Source organism: Telopea speciosissima, chromosome 2, assembly GCF_018873765.1.
Source record: "Telopea speciosissima isolate NSW1024214 ecotype Mountain lineage chromosome 2, Tspe_v1, whole genome shotgun sequence".
Lineage (NCBI taxonomy): Eukaryota > Viridiplantae > Streptophyta > Magnoliopsida > Proteales > Proteaceae > Telopea > Telopea speciosissima.
The window spans coordinates 13,723,021-13,748,882 of record NC_057917.1 but is presented as its reverse complement, the minus strand read 5'-3'; the positions used below and the strand labels follow the sequence as shown (position 1 = coordinate 13,748,882).

The 25,862-nt window shown below is 41.4% G+C and overlaps 1 protein-coding gene across 6 annotated transcripts in view; it reads left to right on the top strand.

Moving 5' to 3' along the window:
- The first annotated feature begins 2,638 nt into the window (after positions 1-2,638).
- Positions 2,639-25,862, top strand: part of LOC122653123 (kinesin-like protein KIN-UC) — a 114,799-nt gene continuing 91,575 nt past the window's right edge. For 4 of the 6 annotated variants that reach the window (XM_043847064.1, XM_043847062.1, XM_043847059.1 and 1 more), the window contains exons 1-6: positions 2,639-2,899; positions 21,210-21,310; positions 21,540-21,662; positions 21,826-22,011; positions 25,139-25,360; positions 25,489-25,651. In XM_043847064.1, the coding sequence (XP_043702999.1) occupies positions 2,734-2,899; positions 21,210-21,310; positions 21,540-21,662; positions 21,826-22,011; positions 25,139-25,360; positions 25,489-25,651 (961 nt within the window). In that variant the 5' untranslated portion in view covers positions 2,639-2,733. The remainder of the gene's footprint in view (positions 2,900-21,209; positions 21,311-21,539; positions 21,663-21,825; positions 22,012-25,138; positions 25,361-25,488; positions 25,652-25,862) is intronic. The other 2 variants (XM_043847061.1, XM_043847063.1) reach the window with 2 other exon arrangements.

Here is a 25,862-nt window from a genome sequence, read left to right as displayed (position 1 = left end):
ACCCCTTTCTCATTAGGGTCTAGATGCATGTCATTAAGATGATTATTGTAGTTTAAGAGAGAATTACTCATGTTTAATGGAATTTCTTTTCAGGGCTGGTGTTCTCTGTGCCGCACCGTAGTCTGTGCCCCGACACATGGCCTGCCATTTAGGAGGGCAGGGTGGTCATCCATGTGTCTGGGCGCAGCACAGAGAACATTTGGCCTTTTTTTTTAATTACTGTAAGAAAAAAAAACTTATTAAATGTTTTTCTTCTTATTTCCTAAAAGCTTTTTGTGTTTTTATTTGGATCAAATTAATGTTAGTTTTGGAAGAAAGAATTTGGAAGGCAGAAAAAACTCTCTCTCATCATGAGGAGGGATTGTTGCAAACCTAAAATGATGGGTGGATTAGGTTACTGATTGAGCTCAGCCCATAATGAGACTCTTTTGTTAAAATTAGGATAAAGATTGCTCTCTCTACTCCTGGTTCCTTATGAGGTTGTCTCCTGAAAACAAAATATTTCCCGAATTGTGACCTCTTCTCCTTGGACTTTAAACCTAAGTGCGAGTCCTAGACCTAGAACAATTTCTTCCATTCCCTTCCTAATTTGTGAAGCGTGATTTGTTGGAAAGTAGGTATTGGAAGATCTATTGATATCTTAAAATTTAGAATTCTCGATGCTCTAATGCAATTTGTGTAGTAACAGACCTGCTCTCAAGTAGGAGCTAGAATCGTCCTTGATTAACTCTCCCTTTTCCTTCAGAGATAGTGGTTAAAATTTTAAAGATACCCTAGCTAGTACTACTCACGAGGATTTTTCGTTCTATCCAATACCAAAGTCAGGTTAGTTGTCTACCAAAGCGGACACAAAATATTTATTCTCCAAACCTTATCTTCGACAAATGGAAGGATTAATCGTAATAATAAGGTGGCTCTTTGGTCTGCCTTATGAAAATCAAAGAGTCACCCAAAATTCTAACTTTTTACTTGGAAGATTCTATATTCAGGTCTTCCTACTCAAGACAAGTTAGTAAAAATTTTACCCATAGGGACTAATTGCCCTTTTTGTACACACATGATGGAATTCTAAATGACATCTTCTCTTATTTTGCTCTTTCTCCAAGAGAATTTGGGCAGCTAGGGTATTGGGGTTAAGGACTGAACATTTGTCAACCTCTTCTTTGTTTGATCTATTTCTTATGCTTAAAGAGTCATTAATGTCTAAACAAGATTTTTCTTTGTTTTTTTTTCAATATTTGGTATTACTTGTTATTTCTTGTGGCAGGAAAGAAATACATGTGTAAAGCCAATAAACTTTCCAATCCTAGCATATCACCGAAATATCGCTTGGTAGGGTTGTGATCTAGGATTGTTGACTTGTGGTGAGTCAGTTGATTTATGTCCCCTTGATGGTACATTTTCCTAGCAAGCCTAGACATTGTCGGACCTTCAACTGAATCCTCCACCAGTGAACCTACAACTTCACTAGCAGATCGGACTTGCAACCTTTGTGTTTTTTTTTCCCCCCCCACATCTTCAACATGCACTTGCGATCATTGACCTGTGCATGAGAACATCCGTGCATCTGTGCAACTAAGCCATCCACACAAACCGTTTTCCCTTGGATTTTCAACAAAGTCCCACTAAATTGGATGGATTTTTGCAAGAAGGTGGGGTGGGAGAAACCGTCGACCACATAGGCTAAATGTTAAATTTGGCATAAAATCTCATGGGGTGGGAAACTTCGTACAACTATCTTATCCCACCAAAATCCTTCTAAACGAACATGACCTTATTATTATTTGTGATGGTAGATTTTCCAAGAATATTGAGGAGGCTAGTTGGGCTTCGATAATTGTGTTAGATAAAACTTTTATTTGTATTACTCTAACTTTTGATATGCAAGGTCTGCCTAGAATTCAAGGCACATTGAATTCTCAAAGGATTGCAAAAAACAAGACAATTAGGGGTCACAACTATTACCATTTGGATGATTGCAAAGACATGGCATTGAGAGGTCTTCAGTTTTTTGTTGGATATTAAAACTAGGTAACTAATTTTTTGTCCGGGAATATGACCTACGCCAACACTCCCATGTGTCTATCTCTCTCCTCCTCAAAATAAAGGGACAAATGTGTATTTTCGTATGAGGAAGAAAGAGATAGACTCATGGGAGTACCCGCTTAGGCCACACTCCTGGACATAGTTCTTTTTCAGTTTAAGTCAATCAATTGTAATACTATCTTTGCTTCCCTCATATGAGAAAGAGAGAGATAGACTAATGAGAGTGTTGGCGTAGGCCACACTCCCGAACGGAGTTCTTTTCCCCTTTTTGTAATCTGCAGTTCACGTTTCCAGTATCTTACCCTTCACATAAACCAACTTAAACAGTCTCAACGACGCGAGAACACAAACCGAAAACAGAGCGGTAGCTGGCGCTTCCTTCTTTAACTACTAATCCAATAGTTTTATTATATCATTTCCCCTTGGATTTCTGCATTATTATACACTCGAAGATGAATAGATGGATGATCGTGGAGGCCACAAACTCTTCGGAGTTGGGAGTGCCCATGCATTCTCTTCCTGGTCTTGGCCTGTGTCTGCTATTCGCTTCCGATTTCTCTCCGTCTCGTTCTCAATTATTGACACACTATCTCTTTTTTCTCCTTCCATCTCATCAATTGACGAAAGTCAATCTCTCAATCACATTGCATTCTTTGATTTATTTCTAGAACCAGAAATTCGGTTCAAATGTCTTCGAAATCATCCCATCGTTCCGACAGGCAAATGCCTTCTTCTTCTGCATCCACTTCTAGGAATGCCAACGGACATCCTCCGGTCCGTTCTAAGGTCTCTCCTGCTAAACGCTCTGCTGTAACCAATGCCAGAGCTTCCTCCTCCAAGGCTGATGACGAAGGTTCTCTTCTCACCTTTCTTGTAAATTTATCTCCATTTGAATTGGTTTTAGGTTTCTTTTGAAGTGAAATGTGATTCTGGGGACAATGTGATGCGCTTAGTTTACTACTTTATGGTTTGCACACTTTGCTAGGATGGTGGATATAGTTCAGACAAGTATTTGGTTTCATTCACGTATTAACATATTCATATCAGAGCCCTTTATGTCTTATTTCAATATAGACATGTAGTAGACAATGATGCTTTCTGCAAGCATGCCATTGCTGACCCTCTCTTTTTCCGTGGATGCTGCATCCTGTACTTCCTCCCACCCTCTGCAAGCATATGACAGATTGGTGGATTACAGGGGAGCTATCAACTTTTCCAGTCTTCCATACCATTGTATAATATCAGTATCAAGTCAGTCTTGGGCTCCTCAATACCCTCAAAATAAAACTCGTTTCCATTATTTGCTATTCAAATATCAATTATCAAGTGGTTGCCGAACTATTGAAGTTCTCAAAACTTAAAGTTAAACTTAAACTAAACATGCAACATCATGGATTGCATCTGAAATTATAAGAAATATATAATTTCAATAAAGTGGTGTAGCCACACTAGGATGGTTGAAGAAGTGGTCAATATTGATGAGACAGAGATTCCTCAAAGCAAGTATTTAGATATTTGGGCTCAATCATAAACAAAGAAGGCGATATAGATGGGGATATTGTCCAAAGAATTAAAATAGGATGGTTGAAGTGGAGAGGTGCATCCAGAATGCTATGTGATTGGCGTATTCCCTAAAGCTTAATGAGAAATTTTATAGGACTGCCATACGGCAGGCTATGATGTATGGAGCAGAATGTTGGGCATTAAGAAGCGGCATATATATAAACTAAGTGTAGCGAAGATGAGGATGTTGAGATGGATGTGTGGTAAAACTAGGAAGGATAAAGTAAGGAATGATTATATTAGAGCTGAGTTGGAAGTAGCTTTGATACATGATAAGCTATGAGAGAGTTGCTTGAGATGGCATGGCCATGTTCAACAGAGGCCTTGGGATGCTCCAGTTTGGAGGAGTGATTTGATTCTGATTGAATGAACTAAAAGAGTCAGGGGCAGACCTAAATTAACCTTAAGTGAAGTGGTGAGGAAAAACGCACATAGCTTAGGTTTTGTACCCTGTATCACTTCAAATAGAACTGATTGGAGAGCAAGGATCCATGTTGCCGACCCCATTTAGTTGGGATAAGGCTATGTTGTTGTTGTATGTTATGGAATTATGTGCTGGCCTAAAGTATTCATAAGCATTGTTTTGTACGGTAGGGAGTTGATGGATTTGGGGAATTGAACTCATGTCAATGAGACCATAGTACTAAATCTTGTTTCGGAAGGCCATTTCGGCTAGACCAAAATTTTCGAGAAACCGAAATTTCGCCGAAATATTGTATTTTTTCTATGAGTTTTGCTTGGCCATTTCTGGGTGTAAAATGCCGAAATGACCAGAATACCGAAACGAAATGACCGAAATAACCAAATTTCGACGAAACGGTGCATTTTTAGACCGAAATTACCGAAATATCCAATACGAGATGACCAAATTTTCACCGAAAATTCCGAAATATTGCATTTTTTCATTTCGACATACCATCTTACCTCGACCTGGCCGAAATATCCACTCGGCGAGATTTTGAACTATGAATGTGACACAAGCCCTCTTTATTTATAAGAGAATCTTATGAAGTACAAGTTACAATTATACCTCTAGGGCAACACTAATGAACCCTAATGGACAATTATACCCTTGTACCCCTATTACAACACTCTACCTCAAGTTGGTGCATAGATATCAAGCATGCCCAACTTGCTAACAATAGAAATAAATTTCTTAACACTAAATCCCTTAGTAAACACATCAGCTAACTATCCATCTGATGGAACAAATGGAATGCAAATAATTCCTTGTTCCAACTTCTCCTTTATAAAGTAGCGATCAATCTCAACATGCTTCGTTCGATTGTGTTGGACTGAATTATGTGCAATGCTGATTGCTGATTTGCTGTCACATTATAGGCACATAGGTAGCTTGATGGAGACTCCTAGATCTTGAAGTAACCCATAAAGCCAGAGTAGTTCACATATGCCATGAGCTATAGCTCGAAATTCTACTTCTGCACTGGGTTGAGCTACTACTGCTTATTTCTTTCTCCGCCAAGTAATAAGATTGCCACCAACAAAGGTGCAGTATCTTGAAGTAGACCGTTGATCATCTGGACAGCCAGCCCAATCAGCATCTATGAAGGCTTTAATACATAGGTGATTGTGTGAAGAGAAGAGAACACCTTTCTCAGGAGCAGATTTCAGGTATCTCAAAATTCTATACACAACCTCCAAGTGTGATGAGTGAGGGTCATGCATGTACTGGCTAACCACACTGTTAGCAAAGGCTATGACCGGCCTAGTGTGGGATAACTATGTTAGTCTTCCAACCAACCTTTGATAGCTTCCCTTGTTGATTGGTTCACCATCCTTGTTCCTGAGATGAGAATTAGGCTCAAAAGGTGTATTTGTTGGCTTACATCCCAATATTCCTGTATCTGACAGGAGATAAGGGTATACATCTATTGAGAGAGAAAGACACCTTGGGCTGAATGGGCAACTTCTGCCAAGCAAATATCTCAACCTACCTAGGTCTTTGATCTCAAACTCTGTTCCTAGATAAGTCTTCAGTTGAGATATCTCATCTATACTGCTCCCAGTAATTACCATGTAATCCACATAGACAATCAACACAGTAATAGGGCTACCAGTCTTCTTAATAAACAAAGTATGATTTGCATTACTCTGTTTATAGCCAATGAACACCATGGCTCTATGGAATCGTCCAAACTATGCCTTGGGAGATTGTTTCAACCCATACAAAGCCCTTTTTAGCTTACAAACGTTCCCATAGGTTTCTTGGGATGCAAATCTAGGTGGGATATCCATGTATACCTCCTCTTCAAGTTCAGCATTGAGGAATGCATTCTTGACATCCAGTTGCTAAAGGTCTCATCCTAGGTTGAGTGCACAAGAGAGAATAACTCAAACTATATTCATTTTGGCTACTGGTGCCAAAGTCTCCTAATAGTTGATCCCTTATGTCTTAGTAAATCCTCTAGTAGCCAACTTTGCTTTGTATTTGTCTACTAGTTCCATCTACTTTTTGCTTAATTGCGAAAACCCATTTGCAACCTACAGGTTTCTTCCCTGGAGGAAGATGTACCAAGTCTCACGTGTCATTCTTCCCAAAGGCCCTCATCTCTCCATTCATTGCCTCTTTCCATCTTGAGTTAGCCACTGCTTCCTGCCAGGTGTTAGGAATGGAAATAGAGGACAATGAAGAAACAAAAATATGGACGGAGGGAGAAAGAGAGTCATATGAAACGTTAGAAATGGGATGCTAAGTACAAGTTCTACTGGGTTTGCGAACAACAATTGATAAATTAAGACTTGGGTCACTAGGAGGAGGAGACTCACCAGATAGAGTGGGATCTTTTGTAGGACTTGAATCCGGTAAGGCCGGTTGGCTAGGTGTGATGGTGGTGGTCTTGTCAGCTTGCTTTTTACTCTTCTTACTTCGAGTGCAAACCAAAACTTTCAAAGGAGAAGCAATTGGCGGCTGCTATCCCTGAACCATGGGCTGCTCCTGTTCCTGCCTTGTCATACCCTCTTCAAGCTTTGGTGAGGTATCGTCCACCATCGGTATATCCATAGGTGAAATTAAGGGCACCTCTTCCCTTGGAGAAGACTTCCCCTGAAGTGGTGTAGTAGAAGAATCATAGGGCTCAGTTTCTTGAAAGACACATCCATGGTTATAAACAGCTTCAGTGAAGAGGGATGATAGTACTTGTAATCCTTTTGAGTGGCAAAGTAGCCAAGAAAAATACACCAGAGGCCCCGGGGTCAAACTTCCCATGTACATGGTGATTGCGAGCAAAGACCACACAACCAAACACCTTTGACAGGACAACAAAGGAAGAGGAACCTAGGAGAACCTCAAGAGGGCAGTGGGATGCCAACATACGGGATGGCATCCTGTTGATAAGATAGGCTGCTAGGAGAACTGCATCACCCTAATACTAAGAATGAACCGTCATGGCAAACATGAGGGAACAAGCTACTTCCAACAGATGGCGATTCTTACGTTCAGCGACACCATTCTGTGTAAGAGTGTCAACACAGGTAGTCTGGTGAATAATCCCATGGTCAGACAAATACAACTGGAAAGAACCATCCATATATTCTTTGCCATTATTAGTGCGAAGAATCTTGATCTTGGCATCAAATTGAGTTGCCATTTTATGGAATGACTGAAAACAAGGGAAAACATCACTCTTCTGGTGTAAAAGGCTAATCCAAATGGTGCGGCTAAAGCAATCAATGAATGTAACAAACCACCAATAACCAGAAATGGACATATACCGGATAGAGCCTTGCATATCAGAATGTATCAGACCAAACAGAATCAAACTGTTGTTATCAGAAATAGGGTAAACAACTCTAGTTTGCTTTGCAAAAATGCAAGAATCACAAAAGAAACTATTGGGGTTACATTGCTTAACTAAATCAGGAAAAAGCTTAGATAAAGTTCCCAGAGGTGGGTGACCCAAACGCCGATGCCATCCATGTAACTCCGATAAAGCAAAAGTAGACGAACCAGAGAGAGATTGATGTAGATCCTGGCAAGAAGATGCAGCAGAAGAACCAGACCCAGCTAGCCCTTTGAACCAGATCCTTTTGGGCCAGAACTGGACCGGCTCGAGCCAGCCCAGCAAGACCAGATCGAGCAAGTCCAGCAGGGCTCCTAGAAGCTGCCCAGAGATGCTCCACGATTTTGACAGCCTTTTCTCTTGACAAGTCAACTTGGATTGCTGCACCTTAGTTTCTATTTTCATGATTGCAGCCCTTAGGAGTTACTAAATTTATTAGTTTCTAATTCTGTTCCTTGCATGTTGGCTGAATTATAAAGCTTTAGTACTAACTACTTAGTAGTTTCTAATGTTAGTTACCTTCTATTTAGTTAGGTTTTAGTAGTTTCCTATTTCCCTCCTTTCTAATTTTTTATTAGTTTATATTTTTATTGTAAGCTTGCCTAAGCTATTACTAGACCCCCTATTGAAAGGAAGGAACAGATTTTGAAGAAAACAATTTCAGGCCATGCTAGCCATTGATTATGGGAGAGTATCCTTGTTTCAACAGCTGGGATAGCTGTGGGTGAGAGACCCAGGCTGAGAAAGCCATTCCCCTACCCCCTTCTATCTTCTTCTCCTATCTGCTCGATCTCCTTTAGTACTGCTGCTACTGTTTGTGACTGCAACAATTCATTAAGAACTCAATTTGAAGATCAGAATCCATCCTCAGTTGATACCAAAGGCTGCTACTGCTCCTGCAAGTTGATGTGTTGCTGCAACTTTTTGAGTCCCATATCTTCACAACCCTCCATCAGAATCTGTTGAGTTTTGGAGAGCTAACCACATCACCAAGGGCTCCACCCGACCCCAGTTTCAACCACTGTTGCTGGCTGGTTTTGCCTGTAGGCCTTAACCTTCTATTTTGGTTTCACCCTCATATCTCTCTATTCAACCATTAGAACTAAGTGAGATTTTCAGCAGTGATATTACTCCATACAAGCACCACTCGACCAGAGTTTGGTTGCATTCCACTGGCTGGTTTGATTTTTACACTCACTTTCATACTTTCTAATTTCATGACTTGTTGGATACTTGTGTTCTGACCATTCGAATCAACCCTAGTTTGGAGACTTAGTTCAGCCTATCAAGGGCTGTAATCGATCCCTATTACAGCCTCTGTTCTTGGCTGTAAACTCTGAGTTCTAGTTGAACCCTAAGGCCTAATTTTGGCCCTAGTGTGCACGCTGCTGTTTGCGTTCTTTGCTGGTTGTTTGCTTGACTATTGTGGGTAATCTGGGGCTAGGTTAACCTTAATGTAGTCTTACATTAGAGATGCTACAGTAGTCAAAGCTGATGGAGAGCTCTCAAGCAAGTATAGACCACCATCCATTTTACCACTGCCAATTGGACGTCTAGTTTCCAAGTCCTAAAAAATACAGTGGGATGCAAAAAATGTTATTTTGCAATTTAAATCCCGTGTGAGACTACTAATAGACAAGAGATTAGTAGAAAAAATTAGGGACATGGAGAATAGAGGAGACGGATAAAGATGGAGGACACTTGATGGATCCTTTTCCTGAAACAGAGGAGAGGGATCCATTTGCAACACGAACTCTACTATTACTTGACAAAGGAAGATATTGGAAAAATTGAGAAGGAGACCCAGTCATATGATCAGTGGTAACTGAGTCGATTATCCAAGGAAGGGAAACGATTGAGGCACAATGGCCACCGAAAAAAATACCTGAGTTAGAAGGAGATGAGTTAGAGGACACTGGCAGGGATGTAGCAGATGTGGCACTGGCAGATGGCATGAAGGGGAAGTTTTGAGTCGGGACATCAGACGGCGCAGGGTGAGTAACTCTTCCGAAGAGAGAGAAGAATCTGTAGAAGTACCATCAGGGGTAGAATGATGGGCAACAACACTAGTGGGACGACCCTTCCCACGACTGCGAGAGAGTGGAGGATGCCCATGTAGCATCCAACATTTGTCTTTGGTATATGGCATTCTTTCCCACAAAAATCACACTTCACAGGTGCTCTCTCTAGAACAGAGTTATTAGCATTAGCACGAGGAAAATTCCCATGGGAAGAGTTCCCATGAGATGGAGTGCCTGAACCAGAGTACGATCGCTCCAATGTCACAGGATGGAGCATTGCAGTGCGGCGATTGTCTTTAGATTGTACCATGGCATATGCTTGCTCAAGAGAGGGAAAAGGATCACGATTTAGGACATGGGCACTTATCTGATCAAACTCCATATTAGGCCAGCAAGAAAGTCATAAACGTGAAGTTTATCTTCCCATTTTCTGAAGGCAACAATATCTGTATCGCAGGTAGCAGAAAAACTCCCATAAAAATCTAACCCTTGCCACATACCTCGGAGGGTAGAGTGATACTGGAACAAAGACATCTCTTTTTGCTTGGTGTCATGGATCTTCTTCCTTATTCATAACAGTATGCATCATTACCAACCTGGGAATAAGTATCCTTTGCATTCTTCTAAATTTTAGCAGCAGTGTCTAGGAGAAGATATCCTCGTGCAATGGTAGGATCCATAGAGTTGATGAGATATGACATAGCAAGACAATTGTCAATATCCCATTTAATTTGAGAAGGACCAACATTAGTAGGCTTGACAGAATCCCCCTGTAAGCAAGGTTTAAAGTATTGGTATCGGGTATTGTATCGATTGGGTGATTTTAAGAGACGTATCGTATCGTATCAGAGATATGTATCGATCTGTGCAGAAACACATGAAAATGATCAAAATACACATAAAAATACACTTTTGGACACAAAAAACAATATAAACAAGCAATTTATGTCATATATCATGCATATACACTAAGAATTGTGAATAATCAATAACCAGACAAGTGCGGCACTTTGAAATTGTTATAAAAGATTAAAAGATGAGATTTCTTACATGTAGAGTCACTCTATTGCCATGAAGAATGTCGGGGTGGATCAAAGTCATGTCTGAAAGGGTCTTCAAGAATAGGAGCAACTAGGATGATGTTGTGTACTGACCGAACATAAGGACAATACTGAGCCCAGTCGAAATACTGATGGTAGTGACTCTCCCACTCATAGAAGAATCATGTGTACTGCTCTGGAGTGGCTAATGTCGTGAAAGCACTAGGTTGTGGTTATGCCTTTCCATATCCATAACTTTCATACCCTACAGAAGCCCCATGTCCATAGCCCGAAGAAGAACCTGATGCATAACGCCTATGGCCTGATGAAGCACCAGCATGATCATAACTGATGCCAAGTGACTCCATGCCACTCATAAGCACATCACTATCATATGGATTGTGGCCTTTGTGGGAATGCTTGCCAGCCTTGCCCTTGCCCTTCCGAGTGTAAGTTTGATGGTGACCACCATGATGAGTATCTTGGGTAGCATGTGTGTATCCTGCCTCACATGTGAACTGCATCCCAGCATAATGTTGTGAAGCCTCATGGCCACCACCACCAGCACCACTACTACCTCTAGCACCACCACCACTACCACCATGACCACCACCACCACCACTACCATCATCATCATAAGCAGCAGCAGCAGCAACAACACCACCACCACCACCACCACCACCATCATCACCACCACCATCGTCGCCTTCATCATCATCATCAACATCTTGTTGAGTTCCTCCATACGGATGACCTGGCCTCGTCCTCCTAATTAAAACTTCTTCAGGGCTACTGTCATCCTCTTCAACATTAGGATAAAGATCTTCTGATGGTGCCTGTGTTTCATCATCATCCATCTGTCGAATGATGTTCTCTATGACTGGATCAGGTTTGGTTGTCTGGCGAACCTCACTTAACTGATCCATCACCAATACCTTATCGGTATCCTCTATCTATGCTCTAACTGGATCTTCATCGTCAAGTAGGTGGTTGATGTCGATTGGGTTGACATCTACTTCATCCCCTTCTCTTTCCAACTCTAAATATTTAAGCTTCAACTTCATGTTGTAATGGACATACACTAGCTTCTCCAATTTTGAATAACTGAGACGATTGTGGGGTTTGGTGTGTATCAACCCGAATGTACTCTAGTTACGTTCGCAGCTACTAGAGGATGCTGTCAGGGATAACACTCGAATTGCAATTCGAGTTAAGTGTGGAGCACTAGTACCCCCATAATTGAGCCACCAATCAGCTGCACAATAATAAATGAAATATTAAAAGACAAAACCTTGAAACAAATTTTAAATAACATAATAAATTAGGTAAACCTAACTTACCTGGGTGTTGTGTGCCCCTATCATGGATAGCCATTCTATCAGCAAAACCACTAGTGGCGCCTCCAGAAAATACTTAGCTTAGAGAGGTATTAAAAATTAAAATATTAGTTCACCAATCACCACTGCAACTGTTATTTGACATATTCTTGGTTTCAATACTTTATATCACTAATGTATTACTAATCTCTTCCATGGCAAGTGTGGCCTTGGTCACATTTGGCTCCATTCTGTTGACAACATTCCTTAGGGCACGCAATAGATCCGGTCTACACCCTAGTACCCTACATCATTGTTGTATTGAATATCCGAATTCAAATAATGTGCTGCACATGGTTTGTAATTAATGGTTAGAAACCTAGAATACTAATAAATAATTAGTAACTTAGTAAGTGTTCAAAATGAAACCAAAATCATCTACATAAGGATGAGTTATAAGATTACCTGCCCAATGAACATCTTGAACCAACATCTTTTCCCATCGATCAGTTATAATCTTCAAATACTTCTTGCTTGATGTTGGGTTATCATGATATATCTTTTTCTTCACCACTTCTATGAGCCCTATCATCTTACCCATGGTTTGCTCTTTATCCCCATTAACCTCTCGAAGAAGACAACAGTGTGGGTGCATAATCATATCAAGTCGGCGCATCTGATCCCAAAACTTTAAGGAGGTGACAAGGTCTTGAACATATCTCCCAATTTCAGACCTTGCATAATTGCTACCCATCTAGTCAGCAAAGGTGAACATCTTAAGTAGTCCATCCTTTCAGAAAATGAGACTATCAATTGCAATGTAATTTGTTGCAAATCTTGTAGTTGCAGGCCTCACTAAATCCCCTCTTGTGTGACTCCTCATCAATGCCAAAACCCAACTATGATTATAAATAAAGTTGGTGATCTTCCTTGCATTATTAACCAACTGTTGGACCTTTGGCAATTCACCTATGTCCTTGAACATCGAATCTATACAATGAGCCGCACATGGTGTCCAAAATAGATGTTGCCTCTTCAACATAAGCAATTGACCAACCTTTTTGAAATTTGCTGCATTGTCAATTACTATCTGGACAACATCTTCTTCTCCTACCTCCTCCACAACTTCATCCATTAACTTATACAAGTAATGGGTATCTTTGATTTCACTAGATGCATTGATCGACTTGTGGAAGATCGTCTTTCCATCATAATAGATAAGGAAATTGATGATGGGTAATCTTGTTGGTCCACTCCATCCATCACACATGATGGTCACTCCATATAATGACCGCTTCTCCTTGAATCTCTCAACATACTCATGCACCTCTTGGACAATATCATCCAAGTAAGGCCCAACAATCTCATAAGGTGTGGGTGGCTTAACATTTTTCCCACACTGTTGAATCTCCTTTATCATGGCTTTGAAGTGGGGATCTTTGGCCTTGTGTGGTGGAATCATGGAACTGCGGAACCATCTGGAGATTGCTCTGTCTATCCTTTTACTAAGTGTTTTGGGTTGAAAGCTTTCTTCAATCCTCTGTTGGCCAGCATCCCTTGGTCTGTAGACATTAGGATCCATGTCTCTGATATCTGGGTTCTTCTTTCTCTTACCCTTACCACTCATAGTAAACCGGTCAAACATTCCCTTGACACCGGTTGCTCTACTAAGGCCAGTAGGCTCCTTACCCTTACCCTTACCTACAAATGGACGACAAGAGGAGCCAACACCAATATCTACAGGGCCCTGGCTTTGGGGTCGAGCTGATGGACTTCTTATCAATTGCTCAGCTCTCCATTGTTCCTCTCTTGCTTCATGTCTTGATTGTCTCATCGCCCATTCCAACTCTGGGTCCTCCTCCGCATCCATATCTGATCCTTCATAAGCTTCAAAATCTTCCATCAAATTTTCCACCAAAACATCGTCATCCTCATGTGCTTGGGTGGATTTTTTTTTTTGAATCTCTAAGGTGTTTTTGCATTGCCCTGCTTAACTCTACAGGGCATTTTGTACACTTGGCAACATTTCCATATCCTCCTGCCATGTGTTCTTTTTGCCGAGTTACCCCACCTCCAAGATGTTAAGTATCACAGAAGTTGCACTATATATGCAATCTGTTGTTGTTTAACTTGGTACAATAAAACCACCCAATGTCTTGTTGTCGCGGCATCGTCCTAAACACCAAACAAAAGTAGATAACTATATAAGTATTAAACTGTATTAAAATCAACACATCAATAATTTATACAAGTAAAGTACATGTCTATATGATGCATTTCATGTACTTAGCAAAGTATATTAAGCAAACTTAAACATTTTGATATTTTTCCACAATTAGTTTCACATTATTTAATTTTTCAGAAATTAAAAAAATGACATCCAAATATAATATAGTACATTAGCATACAAATAATATGAATCTAAGTCTTCTTATGTATTTCAGCAATTGGGACATTTTATCAAACTATAATGAAAGAGTAAAGATGAAAAAATCATGGATTTTTTCATTTTTATAAGTATTTTATAATTTCAAAATATAGCAAAAAAAAAAAAAAAAAAATACAGATTTTAGGGTAAAAATATAAACTTCATGGAATATCATAGATCTATACATAATGTAGTACATATATTATATACATTAGCATAGGTTCTAATTTTTGGAAGAAAAAAAAAAATTTCATTTTTTGGAAACAATTTTCGGTTTTGGGTGATAAATGCAAAGATTAGACATATCTTTGCAAATGTATACAAAGAATACATCACTAACTTAGTTTAACTACTTCCCTCTAGCTGGATTACTGGCACCCTATGGGCATCCTTCTCCACTTTGTTAGCCCTAGAGTTATCTACAGATCAGGCATCCCCAGAAATTCTCAGGTTGCTGCTATCCTTGGCCCCATTGGTTGGGATCCGTCGCCTTCTTCTCATCAGGCTCTTTCCAACATTTGGTCTGCTCTCCCATCCACCAGTTGTGGGAGAGGTGATTGTGTCATGTGGTCGCCTTCCAAGACGGGTTCCTTCAATGCAAAAGCTGATTGGGATCATATTCGCATCAAAAGTTCTCTTGCCCCTTGGAGAAAACTTCTTTGGTTCAAGCATCACATCCCCCGTCACTGCTTCACAGCCTGGCGAGGGCTCTCCAATTGTCTTCCAACTTAGTCCTTCCTCCGCCATCGTAGGATTGCTGCTCCTTCTTGCTGCCTTTGCTGGAACAATGTGGAAGACACTGAGCACCTTTTCTTTGCGTGCCCCTTCTCCTTGGCTATTCGGAAGGGAGTCTTAGCAAAATGCTGGCCTAGAAGTCGAAGAATTATGCCCTTCAGCAGAGAGTGGCTTTGGATTGATATGACTTTTGCTGGTTCTTCTAGTTGCGACAAGGTTGGAAAGTTAGCTTTTTGTGCCGCCATCAATCACATCTGGATGGAGCGTAACTTTAGGAAATGGACCTCCAAATCTCGAACTCATCAGCAAATTTGGGATTCCATTTCTTTTGAAATCAAAGTGCGTTTATCTTCGGCCCCTTCCTCCTTTTTTAACGACACCATAAGGAACAGGCTTATTGTTGTCTCTTGGGGTCTGTCCTCCATTTCTCTCCAACCCTCTCCTGTTTGAGGCATTGGTCCTTCTTTTCTTTCTTCTCGCTCCCTAAGGGAGCTGTTGTTTCTTTCTCTCTTTGGTAATGATTGTTTTATTCACCCAAAAAAAAAAACTTAGTTTAACCTATTCTCTTTAAATCATAGCAAAAAAAATAGAACTAAAGTCAAAGATTTGAAACAAAAAATCAAGTTTTTTTCAAAAAACCTATCTTTCCCTTTAAGAACACCTTCAACCTTCGATTTTGGGAAGTTGGATGCAGCAACTGAAGTGATTCCACCTCTATTAGGGTCATTTTTCACCAAGGAATGGAAGCCCTCAAGTGATTTGGGCGAAAAAAAGGATTTGAAGCTTGGGTTTGGGGTTTTTCCCTTGGCTGGACAGGACTTTTTTCCGCTGGAGGCGTCTCTGGTTCGTGTAATGCTAGAAACAGTAAAAAAAACCCATGTGTTCTTTTAAGTATCGAGACGTATCAATATTTATCGGTCGATACATACCGATACGTTAAAAAAAAAAAAAAAAAATACAAAATTTATGTCTTGGCTGTATCGATACGTATCGACCGTATCGTATTGTATCAACATGTATTGGTCGATACATATCGATACAGTTGAGACATTTTATTTTTAAAAAAAATAGATACGTATCGGTATGTATCTTATTGACACCTACCGATACCAAGACGTAGCGGCTGATACGGTACGATACGCATCGATACTTTAAACACAGCCTGTAAGGTAGCCAAAAAGCCTCAGGAACCAACAGTAAGAGAACATGAACGGGACCACATCAAGCAGTTGCTCCCATCTAGTTTGATGGAGCTCATAGGGAACAAAGGGAAGTCGCGCTCGCGCTGTAGGACTCCTTCCTGTCCAGTAGATATAGTTGACATGTTCGACATTGTTGCTGATAAAAAAGATGGGTGACAAAGAGAGATCCTACCACGTAAGAAAATCTCCAAACATAGAAGATGGAGGTTTAAAGCATAATAGGTAAGGAACCCTTGGTGGGAAAGAACTCACCACCAAGGGAAAAGGAGGGTAAGGCGGATGTGGTGGTGGCTAGCGGTGACGACAGAAGAAGGTGGTGGTGGTGGTTGGCGGTAAGACTGAGAGAGAGAGAGAGAGAGGTGGTGTCGACGGTGACTGCCGACAGCTGGCGGTAAAACTGAGAGGCCGAGGGAGAGAGAGGGTGGAGGTGTGAGAGAGAAAGAGGCGGCGGTGGTGATTTTAGGGTTTCATGAGCAAAACCATTAGGGTTCGGATCCCAAAGTTGATCCTAGCTCTGATACCATGATGGATTTAGGGAATTGAACTCATGTCAATGAGACACAAGCCCTCTTTATTTGTAATAGAATCCTATGAAGTACAAGTTACAATTATACCCCTAGGGTAACACTAATAAACCCTAATGGACATTTATACCCTTGTACCCATATTACAACAGGAATAGAAAAGGAAAACTTTCATGCAGTCTGAGATACTGCTTGCAAACCATCATGGGAGAGACCACACCCAGTTTTGCATTAAATATGGTACTTCGCATATTTCTTCTCTGTTGAGGAGAAATGTGGTTGAGGCACCTTGACTTTTATGCTTTTGTCAAAGAGCAGTGGGCACTTTCTTGTTTTGGTTCTCCTTTGCAAGTGTTATTTATGAAGTTGAAGATCTTGCGACAACAGCTTCGCTCTTGGAATAAGGGAGTTTTTGGTGACATTCATCAAAATGTAAAAAACGCGGAAGATGAGGTTAGCAGAGCTGAGGTTGAGTTTGATCAATCCAATTCAGATTCGGATAGGGAGGCTCTTGCTACTGCTACAAAGCGTCTCCAAGAAGTTATCATCCACGAGGAAATTTTTTGGAAGCAAAAATCTAGGATTAAGTGGCTCAAGGAGGGGGAAAGGAATACTAAATTTTTCCACTCTAGTAAATGTGAGAAGAAGAAAAGCTAGGATTGAGAAAATTAAGTCTAGTGAGGGGGCGTGGATTACTAATGCGGAGGAGATGGGTGCTGAAGTGGGGCGACACTTCTCTTCTATTTTCACTTCTCAAGGCTACCGATATGATGAGAGTCTGCTTGATGCTATCCCTACATTGGTTTCACAGGATGATAACAACTTCCTCCTCACCCCTTCTCTGGACGAGGTTAAAGAGGCTATCTTCTCTCTTTCCATTGATGGTGCTCCAGGCCCTGATGGCTTTGCGGGCCATTTTTTCACGGCTTGTTGGGAGGTAATTGGGACGGATGTTTGGGCTGCGGCAGTGGATTTTTTCACAGGAGGTTTCTTGCCTAGAAGTTTTACGTCTGCCTATCTTGTTCTGGTGCCCAAAAAAGAGAACCCTGAGGTAATGTCTGATTTTAGACCAGTTAGCCTCTGTAATTTCTCCTATAAAATTTTGGCAAAATTATTTCTTCGAGGTTGGCTTCGATTTTGCCTAGGTTGATATCGGAAGAGCAGGGTGCTTTTGTTAAAGGAAGACGTATTTACGATAACATTGCTCTTGTGCAAGAAGTGGTGCAGGATCTAAATAGGAAAACTAGAGGTGGCAATGTCATATTAAAACTTGATATGGCTAAAGCGTACGACTGATTGGAGTGGGATTTTCAATATGTGGTTCTGTCTAGCTTCGGTTTTTCTCAACCATGGATCGATTTAAGCAAGAAAACAGTTGAAAATTGCTGATTTTCTATGGTGTTGGAGGGAGGTCCATCTGGTTTCTTCAAGTCGTCCAGGGGCGTGTGCCAAGGCGTTGTTTGTTGAGGGCAGAGTTGCCTATTGTCAGCTTTCCAGAGGATGCCCAGGTATTTCTCATAGTTTGTTTGCAGATGATACTATAATTTTCACTAAAGGGTTGAAAAACTCTCTGAAACAAATTTTGGGATTCATTGGAAGATATGAGGATTTTACTGGGCAACTTGTTAACAGACAAAAAAATTACTATGTGATGAACGAAAAGACCACGGAGGCAAGGGCGTTGTTAGTGGGGAACACTACAAGCTTTGTGAGGAAAACGCTGCCACTTACATATTTGAGGGCGCCTCTGTACACTGGAAGACTCAAGATTAGCTTCTTCAATGATTTATTGGCTAAAATCAGAAATAAGGTGGTGGGTTGGAAGGGGAAGCTCCTCTCTGCTGGAGGCAGAGTAGTTCTATTGAAACATGTGCTATCTTCGATGCCAATCCATGTTCTATCCACTCGGGATTTTCCTGAATCGGTCGTGGTTAAGTTTTACAGTATTTGTGCTGATTTCCTGTAGGGGCATTCAGAATGGGGCAAACGTCATCATTTGGTGAGATGGCAAAGGATCTGCAAGCCTCTGGAGGAAGGTGGCCTTAGTATTAGGCTAATTGAGGAGGTCGTTCTCTCTTTGAGATTGAAGGGGTTGTGGCGCACCATGTCTGAACAATCACTCTGGTCCTCCTTTTTTAGAGCCAAATTTCTAAAAAATAAACACATTGTATTGGCAGGCTTGAGGGCTGTAAGTTCGAAATCGTGGAGAAGGGCCTTAGAACTCAAGGAGTTTTTGCTTAATAGGTCTAGGTGGCTGATTGGCATTGGCGATATTAATTTTTGGCTAGACAACTGGACTGGGAGAGGCCCCCTTATTGATTTTGTTGATAGTGCTCTTCAAGTAGATTTCTCCCTCCGGGTTAGAGATGTCCTCAACAATGAGGGTGAGTGGGACCAAGCGGTGTTAGACCAGATTGACTTCCCTGAGGTTTGCGAAGTTATTACGCAGGGTAATTTTTCCCTCTCCAACAGGCTGGATAGGTTGGTTTGGACCCTTGCCAGTAATGGCTTATTCTCATCGAAATCAACGTGGAATGAGGTTAGACAGCCTTCTCCTAGAGTGTCGTATACGCAATGGATTTGGAATCAATCCTTACCACCCAAAATGGCATTCTTCTCGTGGCAGCTCCTTAATGGGAAAATTCCAACTGAAGACGCTCTTATGGCCATTGGTATCCCCTTAGCTTCTAAATGTGTTTGTTGTGGTCCCCTAAGAGGTGACTCGGTTACACATTGTTTAGTTTCTGGTGGAACGGCAACCAAGGTATGGTCTTTCTTCTCTTGTCTTTTTGATGTGTAATTAGTTTCAACACAGGAGATTAGGGGCAGAATTTTATTTTGGCAGTCCCATGCAGCAAGTAAGGGGTTGTGTCACTGTATTTCTGGTTTAATTCCTTCTATCATTATTTGGGAGCTTTGGCGGGAAAGGAATAATAGGCTGCACGGGGAGAGCTGGCGTATGGCTGCCACGATAGTTGAAAAGGTGATAAATTGGGTCAAAGAAATTCCTTACTCTGTAAAGTGCACAGTAGCGCCTTCCCAGAGAGACAACTCATCCTTTCCTGCTTCGGCTTGACTCCCCTTGCTATTAAACACAACCCACCTAGGCCAATTTACTGGTGTCCGCCTTTAAACTCAGTAAAGCTCAACGTGGATGGTGCTTGCAAAGGAAATCCTGGTTTGGGGGGTGGTAGCGGTATCATTAGATCCGGTGATGATAGTGCCATGACTTTCTTTTCAAACTTTTATGGTGATAGCACGAATGTAGTGGCTGAATTAAGAGCGCTTGCAGATGGTTTGAGATTGTGTGCGGTTTTAGGGTTGTCAAACTCTCATGTGAATTCGGACTCTTCAACTTCTGTATCATTCATCACCCGAAAGTCTTGCAATATCTGGTCTTGCTGGTATTGGTTTCAGGAGGTGATTCGTCTCTGTGAATCTCTGCAGCCGTTCGTCTCTTTCTCCTATCGAGAAAGTAACAGGGCGGCGGATTGGCTTGCTAATCATGCTTGTGCTTCTTCTTTAGACTCTATTTTCTGGGCTGGTGAGGAACTTCCGGTGGATCTGCGTCGTATTGTCTGGGAAGACATGGCGGGTCTTCCGGTCCTTAGACGTTAGATTGTTTCTTTTATTTTGTGTCGCTTTCATTGTAGGGGTTCCTGTTATTGGGTGCTCTTGTCTATTCTTGAGTGAGAGATTTCTACTGTTGGTTTAGGGTAAGGCGGGAATGTTCCCCCCCTTGTATTCTTTATTATTCCACTATCATGAATAAAATTTTAGGGGCTTCCCCGGGTCCCAGATAATATTTGGGATAAAAAATAAATAAATAAAAAAAAGTAAAAAATTTAAGGTTATTCACACCTCTATACAGATGCCCCCAGCTTTGCTTTTGCCATATTTGTTTCTATACTGCTTTATATGTTGGACTTGGCTGGTGTAAGTTTGCTGTACAGGTTTTTTAAATTATGTATTACTCGTGTTTTGAGTACTATTTTTGCAAGTAGGAGAAACTATGATTATCAACTTCTTTGTGCCTATAAATTGGAGCCCTACATGCTTGGAAAGTGCATGTCAGATGGTCTTGAATAGTTCACTGATACCTTACCTAAAGTCGAGTTTACAAATTTGTATATAAGAAAAACTTATCCAAACTAAATGCAGAGTTGCACAAATGTTGTTCCATTCCACCATTCCACCTTGTTTATGGCCATATCAGCAGTTTACTCATAGTTGCTCATGTAATGCCAAAGGTTGGTGGAGGAGGTTCTTCAGTGATTTGCATTACTATCAGGGAGCATTTTGGGCATTTAGTTGGGTACAGTTGAAAGCAAGTTGGTCCACGTGTTAGTAACTGCATTTGAAAAAAAATAAAATAAATTATCTAAGGTTAAGCTTACATTGCTTTTAATTGATCATTTCTATACTCACATTTCTTTGACCTTAGAAATGACTTTGTTCATGTGCCCTTGTCAAAGTTCAACAAAAGAAATATTTTCTGGAAGGATCTCATTTTAATAGCTGTCTCTTACCACAGAGCCTGGAAGGGTGCGAGTTGCTGTCAGACTTCGACCACGGAATGCTGAAGACCTTCTTTCTGATTCTGATTTTGCTGATTGTGTTGAATTACAGCCAGAGGTTTTTGATTATCATATGATCTATAATTATTTTCTTTTTATTTTTTTTATTACTTCCTTTTGATGTGGATGATGAGATTGTTTCATGGTTGATTCCCATTGCTTCCATTGAATCTAGAAGGAATCTTTTTTTTTTTTTGTTATTTTTTTTTCTCATACATTCGTTCATTACCTTGTGAACATTGAAGCTATAAAGTGCATATTATTGCTTTTCCCCCCTCCCTGTACAGATGAAAAGGTTGAAGTTGAGGAAAAACAATTGGAACTCTGATTCTTATAAATTTGATGAAGTATTTACTGAAAGTGCTTCTCAGAAGCGAGTTTATGAGGTGGTTGCAAAACCTGTAGTTGAGGTAAGTGAAAAGACCTCAAGATACTGCACACCAAGAAGCCTTTATATTCGAGAACTTCTTTCCTCAAGATTCTGAAACTGTAGTATGGTCCTTATCACTTGCCAGGGAATATTGATATGGGACTTTTTTCTTTGTCTGAGTTTGTATGTGTGTAATTTTGCAGAGTGTCTTAAATGGGTATAATGGGACTGTGATGGCTTACGGTCAAACAGGTACTGGTAAAACGTATACAGTTGGGAGACTAGGCAAAGAAGGTACTTCTGAGCGTGGCATTATGGTTAGAGCTCTAGAAGACATAATTTCCAATACATCTCCTGCTTTTGATGTTGTGGAGATCTCCTATTTGCAGGTATCAATAATGCATTACACACTTGAACTTGAAGATAGCTTTGGATTACACATTTGAACTTGAAAGATAGCCTTTAAAGTTTATCTTAAAAGGGACTTATCTTAATTCAAATCATTGGAAGTGAATAATCATTTGAAGTGGTTTTCTTTTTATGCAAATGGTTTTGTTATGGAAATTCATCTTGGAAAGCTCACTGACTTCAAACTTCTATACTAATATTGGTAAGATACGGGATTATATTGTGTTAATTAGAATTAAAGAATAAAGAGTATATTGATTACCTATGGAAATGGAAGATTAATTAAGAAATACCCTTACTTTAGCTCTTGATTTTATAACCAGGACTATATTATAGTAGTCTCACACAGGTTCAAATTACAGATTCACAAGCCTTACTTGTGAATCAAATTTGTTGGACATTTGTGGCAAACCAGATTTCAAAAGCTTGCTGGGATTAACAGTAATTCATGGAACAAGTAAGTATACACCAGCTCTTCGAGAGAATGTGAAACCAGATGATCTCCTCTCTCTCTCCCCTTCACCCTTCTGCCACCCCACCACCTCAGACTCACCATCCCCCTCTGCCTCCTTCTCCTCAGATTACCCACCCTTCTCAATCGCCACCTCCTACTCAGGCTTCAAACCCTACACTCCCCCCTAAAACTTGATCCTCTCTCCTGCCCCCTTCCCCTTCTTCATCTTCCTCTCTCTCTGGTCTTCCACTTCATTTTGTCAAACCATCGACAGTTGGCTCTTCCCAGGTTGCCCTCTGCCCCCAGGAACTTCTCTTTCCAGAAATTGAAAAATGGAAACCCTGTCTGGTCGGCAATTTTCTTGGCTCCAGACCCTCATTCAATATTGTCAAATCTTCTATGACTAAACAATGGAAAGCTCAAAGCTCTTTAGAAATGTACCTGCTCGACGATGGTGTATTCATCTTCAAGTTATTTTTTGATGATGCTAAGGCTCGTGCTCTTGAAGGTGCTCCCTGGCTTGTTGGCAACCATCCCATCTTCCTTCGGCCTTGGAACCCTTATCTCCATCTCCACAAGATCGAATTCAGCTCCATCTCTTTGTGGGTCAACCTTCCTGAGTTGCCATTACATTATTGGAGTTCAGCCCTCAGTAGCATAGGCTCTGTTATCGGCTTTCCTCTCTACACTGATGTGCGCACAAAGAAAATGGATCGCCTTACCTATGCGAGGATCTGCATCGACATCTTTGCTGATTCCCCTCCCCCGTCAGTCATCTCTATCCTCGAAGATGATGGGTTCTCATTTGAACAACCCATCCACTACGACTGGCTTCCCCCTCATTGTATTTATTGCAAAATTTTTGGGTACAACTCCAGTACCTGCTCCGGCAAGACTCCCACAGTCTCCTCTCTGCCCAACGAGGCCCCTGAAGATGTTGCTACTGTTCCCCTCGATGATCTCTCGGTTCCTCCTGAGAGCTCTGGTTTGGTGGAATGTTCCCAAGACCTCAGCTTCACTCGGTCTCCTCAGCTTTTGGGGGCTTCCCTTTTCCCGGTTCCGCCTCTTCCTCCTTCCTACTCCAGAGATCCTAGCCGTGGCCGGAATCGATCTCTCCGCCGTCCCCGTCGTGTCTGAGAGCAACCAGCCTCTGGATCTCCGCCTGGGAGAACTTTTCATTCCTTCCCAATGTCGTCTCCAGTTCTCGAGATAGGCTCGATTCACCTCTCTTCCCAAGGCATTGCCTAGTCGCCATCCTTTGCTGGCTTCGCCTAACTCCTCCTCTTTTCCTCTCTCTGTGTCTGGTCTCGACTCTTCAAGCTCGGGTCTCCAACCCCTTTTCATTCTTCGATCCTCTCGCCCTCCCCTTTTGCCTCTTCCTTCAGCTTCGGTGGGCCCCCCCGCCTATTCCTTCCCCTTTAACTGCCTTCCCCTCCCCCGATATTAACCTTAATGGGCCTGGCCCATCCTCTTTGGCTCCCAACTTCTTGGGCCTTATCCCTCCCCTTGAGTCGTCCCCCCTGACCATGGAGGCCTTATTGGGCCAGATTCCTCTTGCCCTTCCTCCTTGGCCCATCAAAACATGGGCCTCAACCCTCCCCTTGGGTCGCCCCCGTCCCCTGACCCTGGTGGCCTTATTGGGCCAGCTACCTCCCCCCTTGGGCCGTCCCCCCTTGTGCCCCTGTCCAGTGCCCCTCACTCGCTCCCTGATCCATCCCAGCCTCCTCCCTGGCAAAATCTTTGTGTTTTCTGCCGGCGCGACTCCAGCATTCCTCCTCACCCTAACACTCGGCCCTACATTGCCTGTTCCTTGCCCAGCAGTGAGAAGATCTTGCCTTTGAGTAGCACTATCAGAGATCATGTCCTTTGTCACAGGAGTTTGGACCCTGGATAGTGTGCTTTGTTGTGCTTCGCTCCAGTTGGCGTTTCCCCTCCCCCTTAGTCCGTTGTTGTTGTGGTTGGTTGGGGTCTTCCCCCTCTTTTTCAGGCCCTAGCTTTTCTTGGCAGGGCCTTGTTTTGGGTTCTTGATTGTATGTTTGTCCCCCCCCCTCTCTTTTCTCTCCTTTTGGTAATGAAATTTTTTATTCATCCAAAAAAAAATAAAATTAGTTTCACACCATATGAACCATCTTCAAGAAGTCAAAAGTCTGAGAAGTCGAGGTAGCTTTTCCAACTGAAAGTGATTCAAAGGAAGACTGAGTTTATGAAGATTCATTTATTATACATGCTTTATGAAGGCCACTCGAGTAGATGCCTTTCTTCTCTGTCTTGCCGAAGCGAGGAGTTGGAGTTGCCACTCTTTCTTTTGGGGTTGGTTTGTCAAATGAACCCAAGTTTCTGTAAAAAATAAGACAAGCTGAACATTAGCTGCATTTTGAGCCATTTTCTTTATACTTAATCTTTGGAGGAAATGAAACAATAAAAGTGTGATTCATTAACAAGAATTCTCTACCTCACAAAAATTTGGTTTTGCTCCACATCTTCTCTATTTTAGGATTTACAGATATTAGCACTTGTAAGTGAACCAAATGCTAGTTTCTCTACATAGTTTGTACTCATGTATATATAACTCATTAATGTTGAATAGATAATGTGATTATCTGACTGATAAAAACGGGGAATACTTACTTTTCTATTATCTTTTGCTGCTCTAGTTGTATTTGGAATCCATACAAGATTTGCTGGCTCCCGAGAAGAATAATATTCCCATTGTGGAGGATCCCAAGACAGGTGGAGTGTCCTTGCCTGGTGCTACTGTAATTAAAATTCGAGATCTTGACCATTTTCAGCACCTACTGCAAATTGGTGAGACAAACCGTCATGCAGCGAATACGAAGATGAACACAGAATCTTCTCGCAGCCATGCAATTCTTATGGTGCGTCCTCTTTAGGGGTCCAATTATCTTGGTTATTTTGTTGTTTCAGTTAGATTTTGTGACACGATTTTGGGATTTTCAAGGAAACTGATTGCTTGCTAGCTTATGCGAATCTATCTCTTATGTAGGTTTTTGTCCAAAGACCAGCACAGGGAAAAGTGGAAAATGAATTATCTTCGCAAGAAAGTGAGTGTGGAAGTGACCTAGCTTCTGGCAATGGTGTACCTACCCTGCTGAAAAGCAAGCTGCTGATAGTGGACCTTGCAGGATCTGAGAGAATAGACAAATCTGGTCTGGTTTTGCATCATATGTCTTAAGTTTTATGTAATATTCACCACATTTAAATTTAGATTAACTGTCAAATGGTGTCGTTAGCGAGTTATGCAGTTTTAAAGCTGTGGCATTCTTGTGGCTTCAACACTACATACTCAATGTGACCCCCAGTGCTTGAGGAATCCTTATTTTGTCTAAATTCCTTGGTACCAAAATTACCAAAATTCTT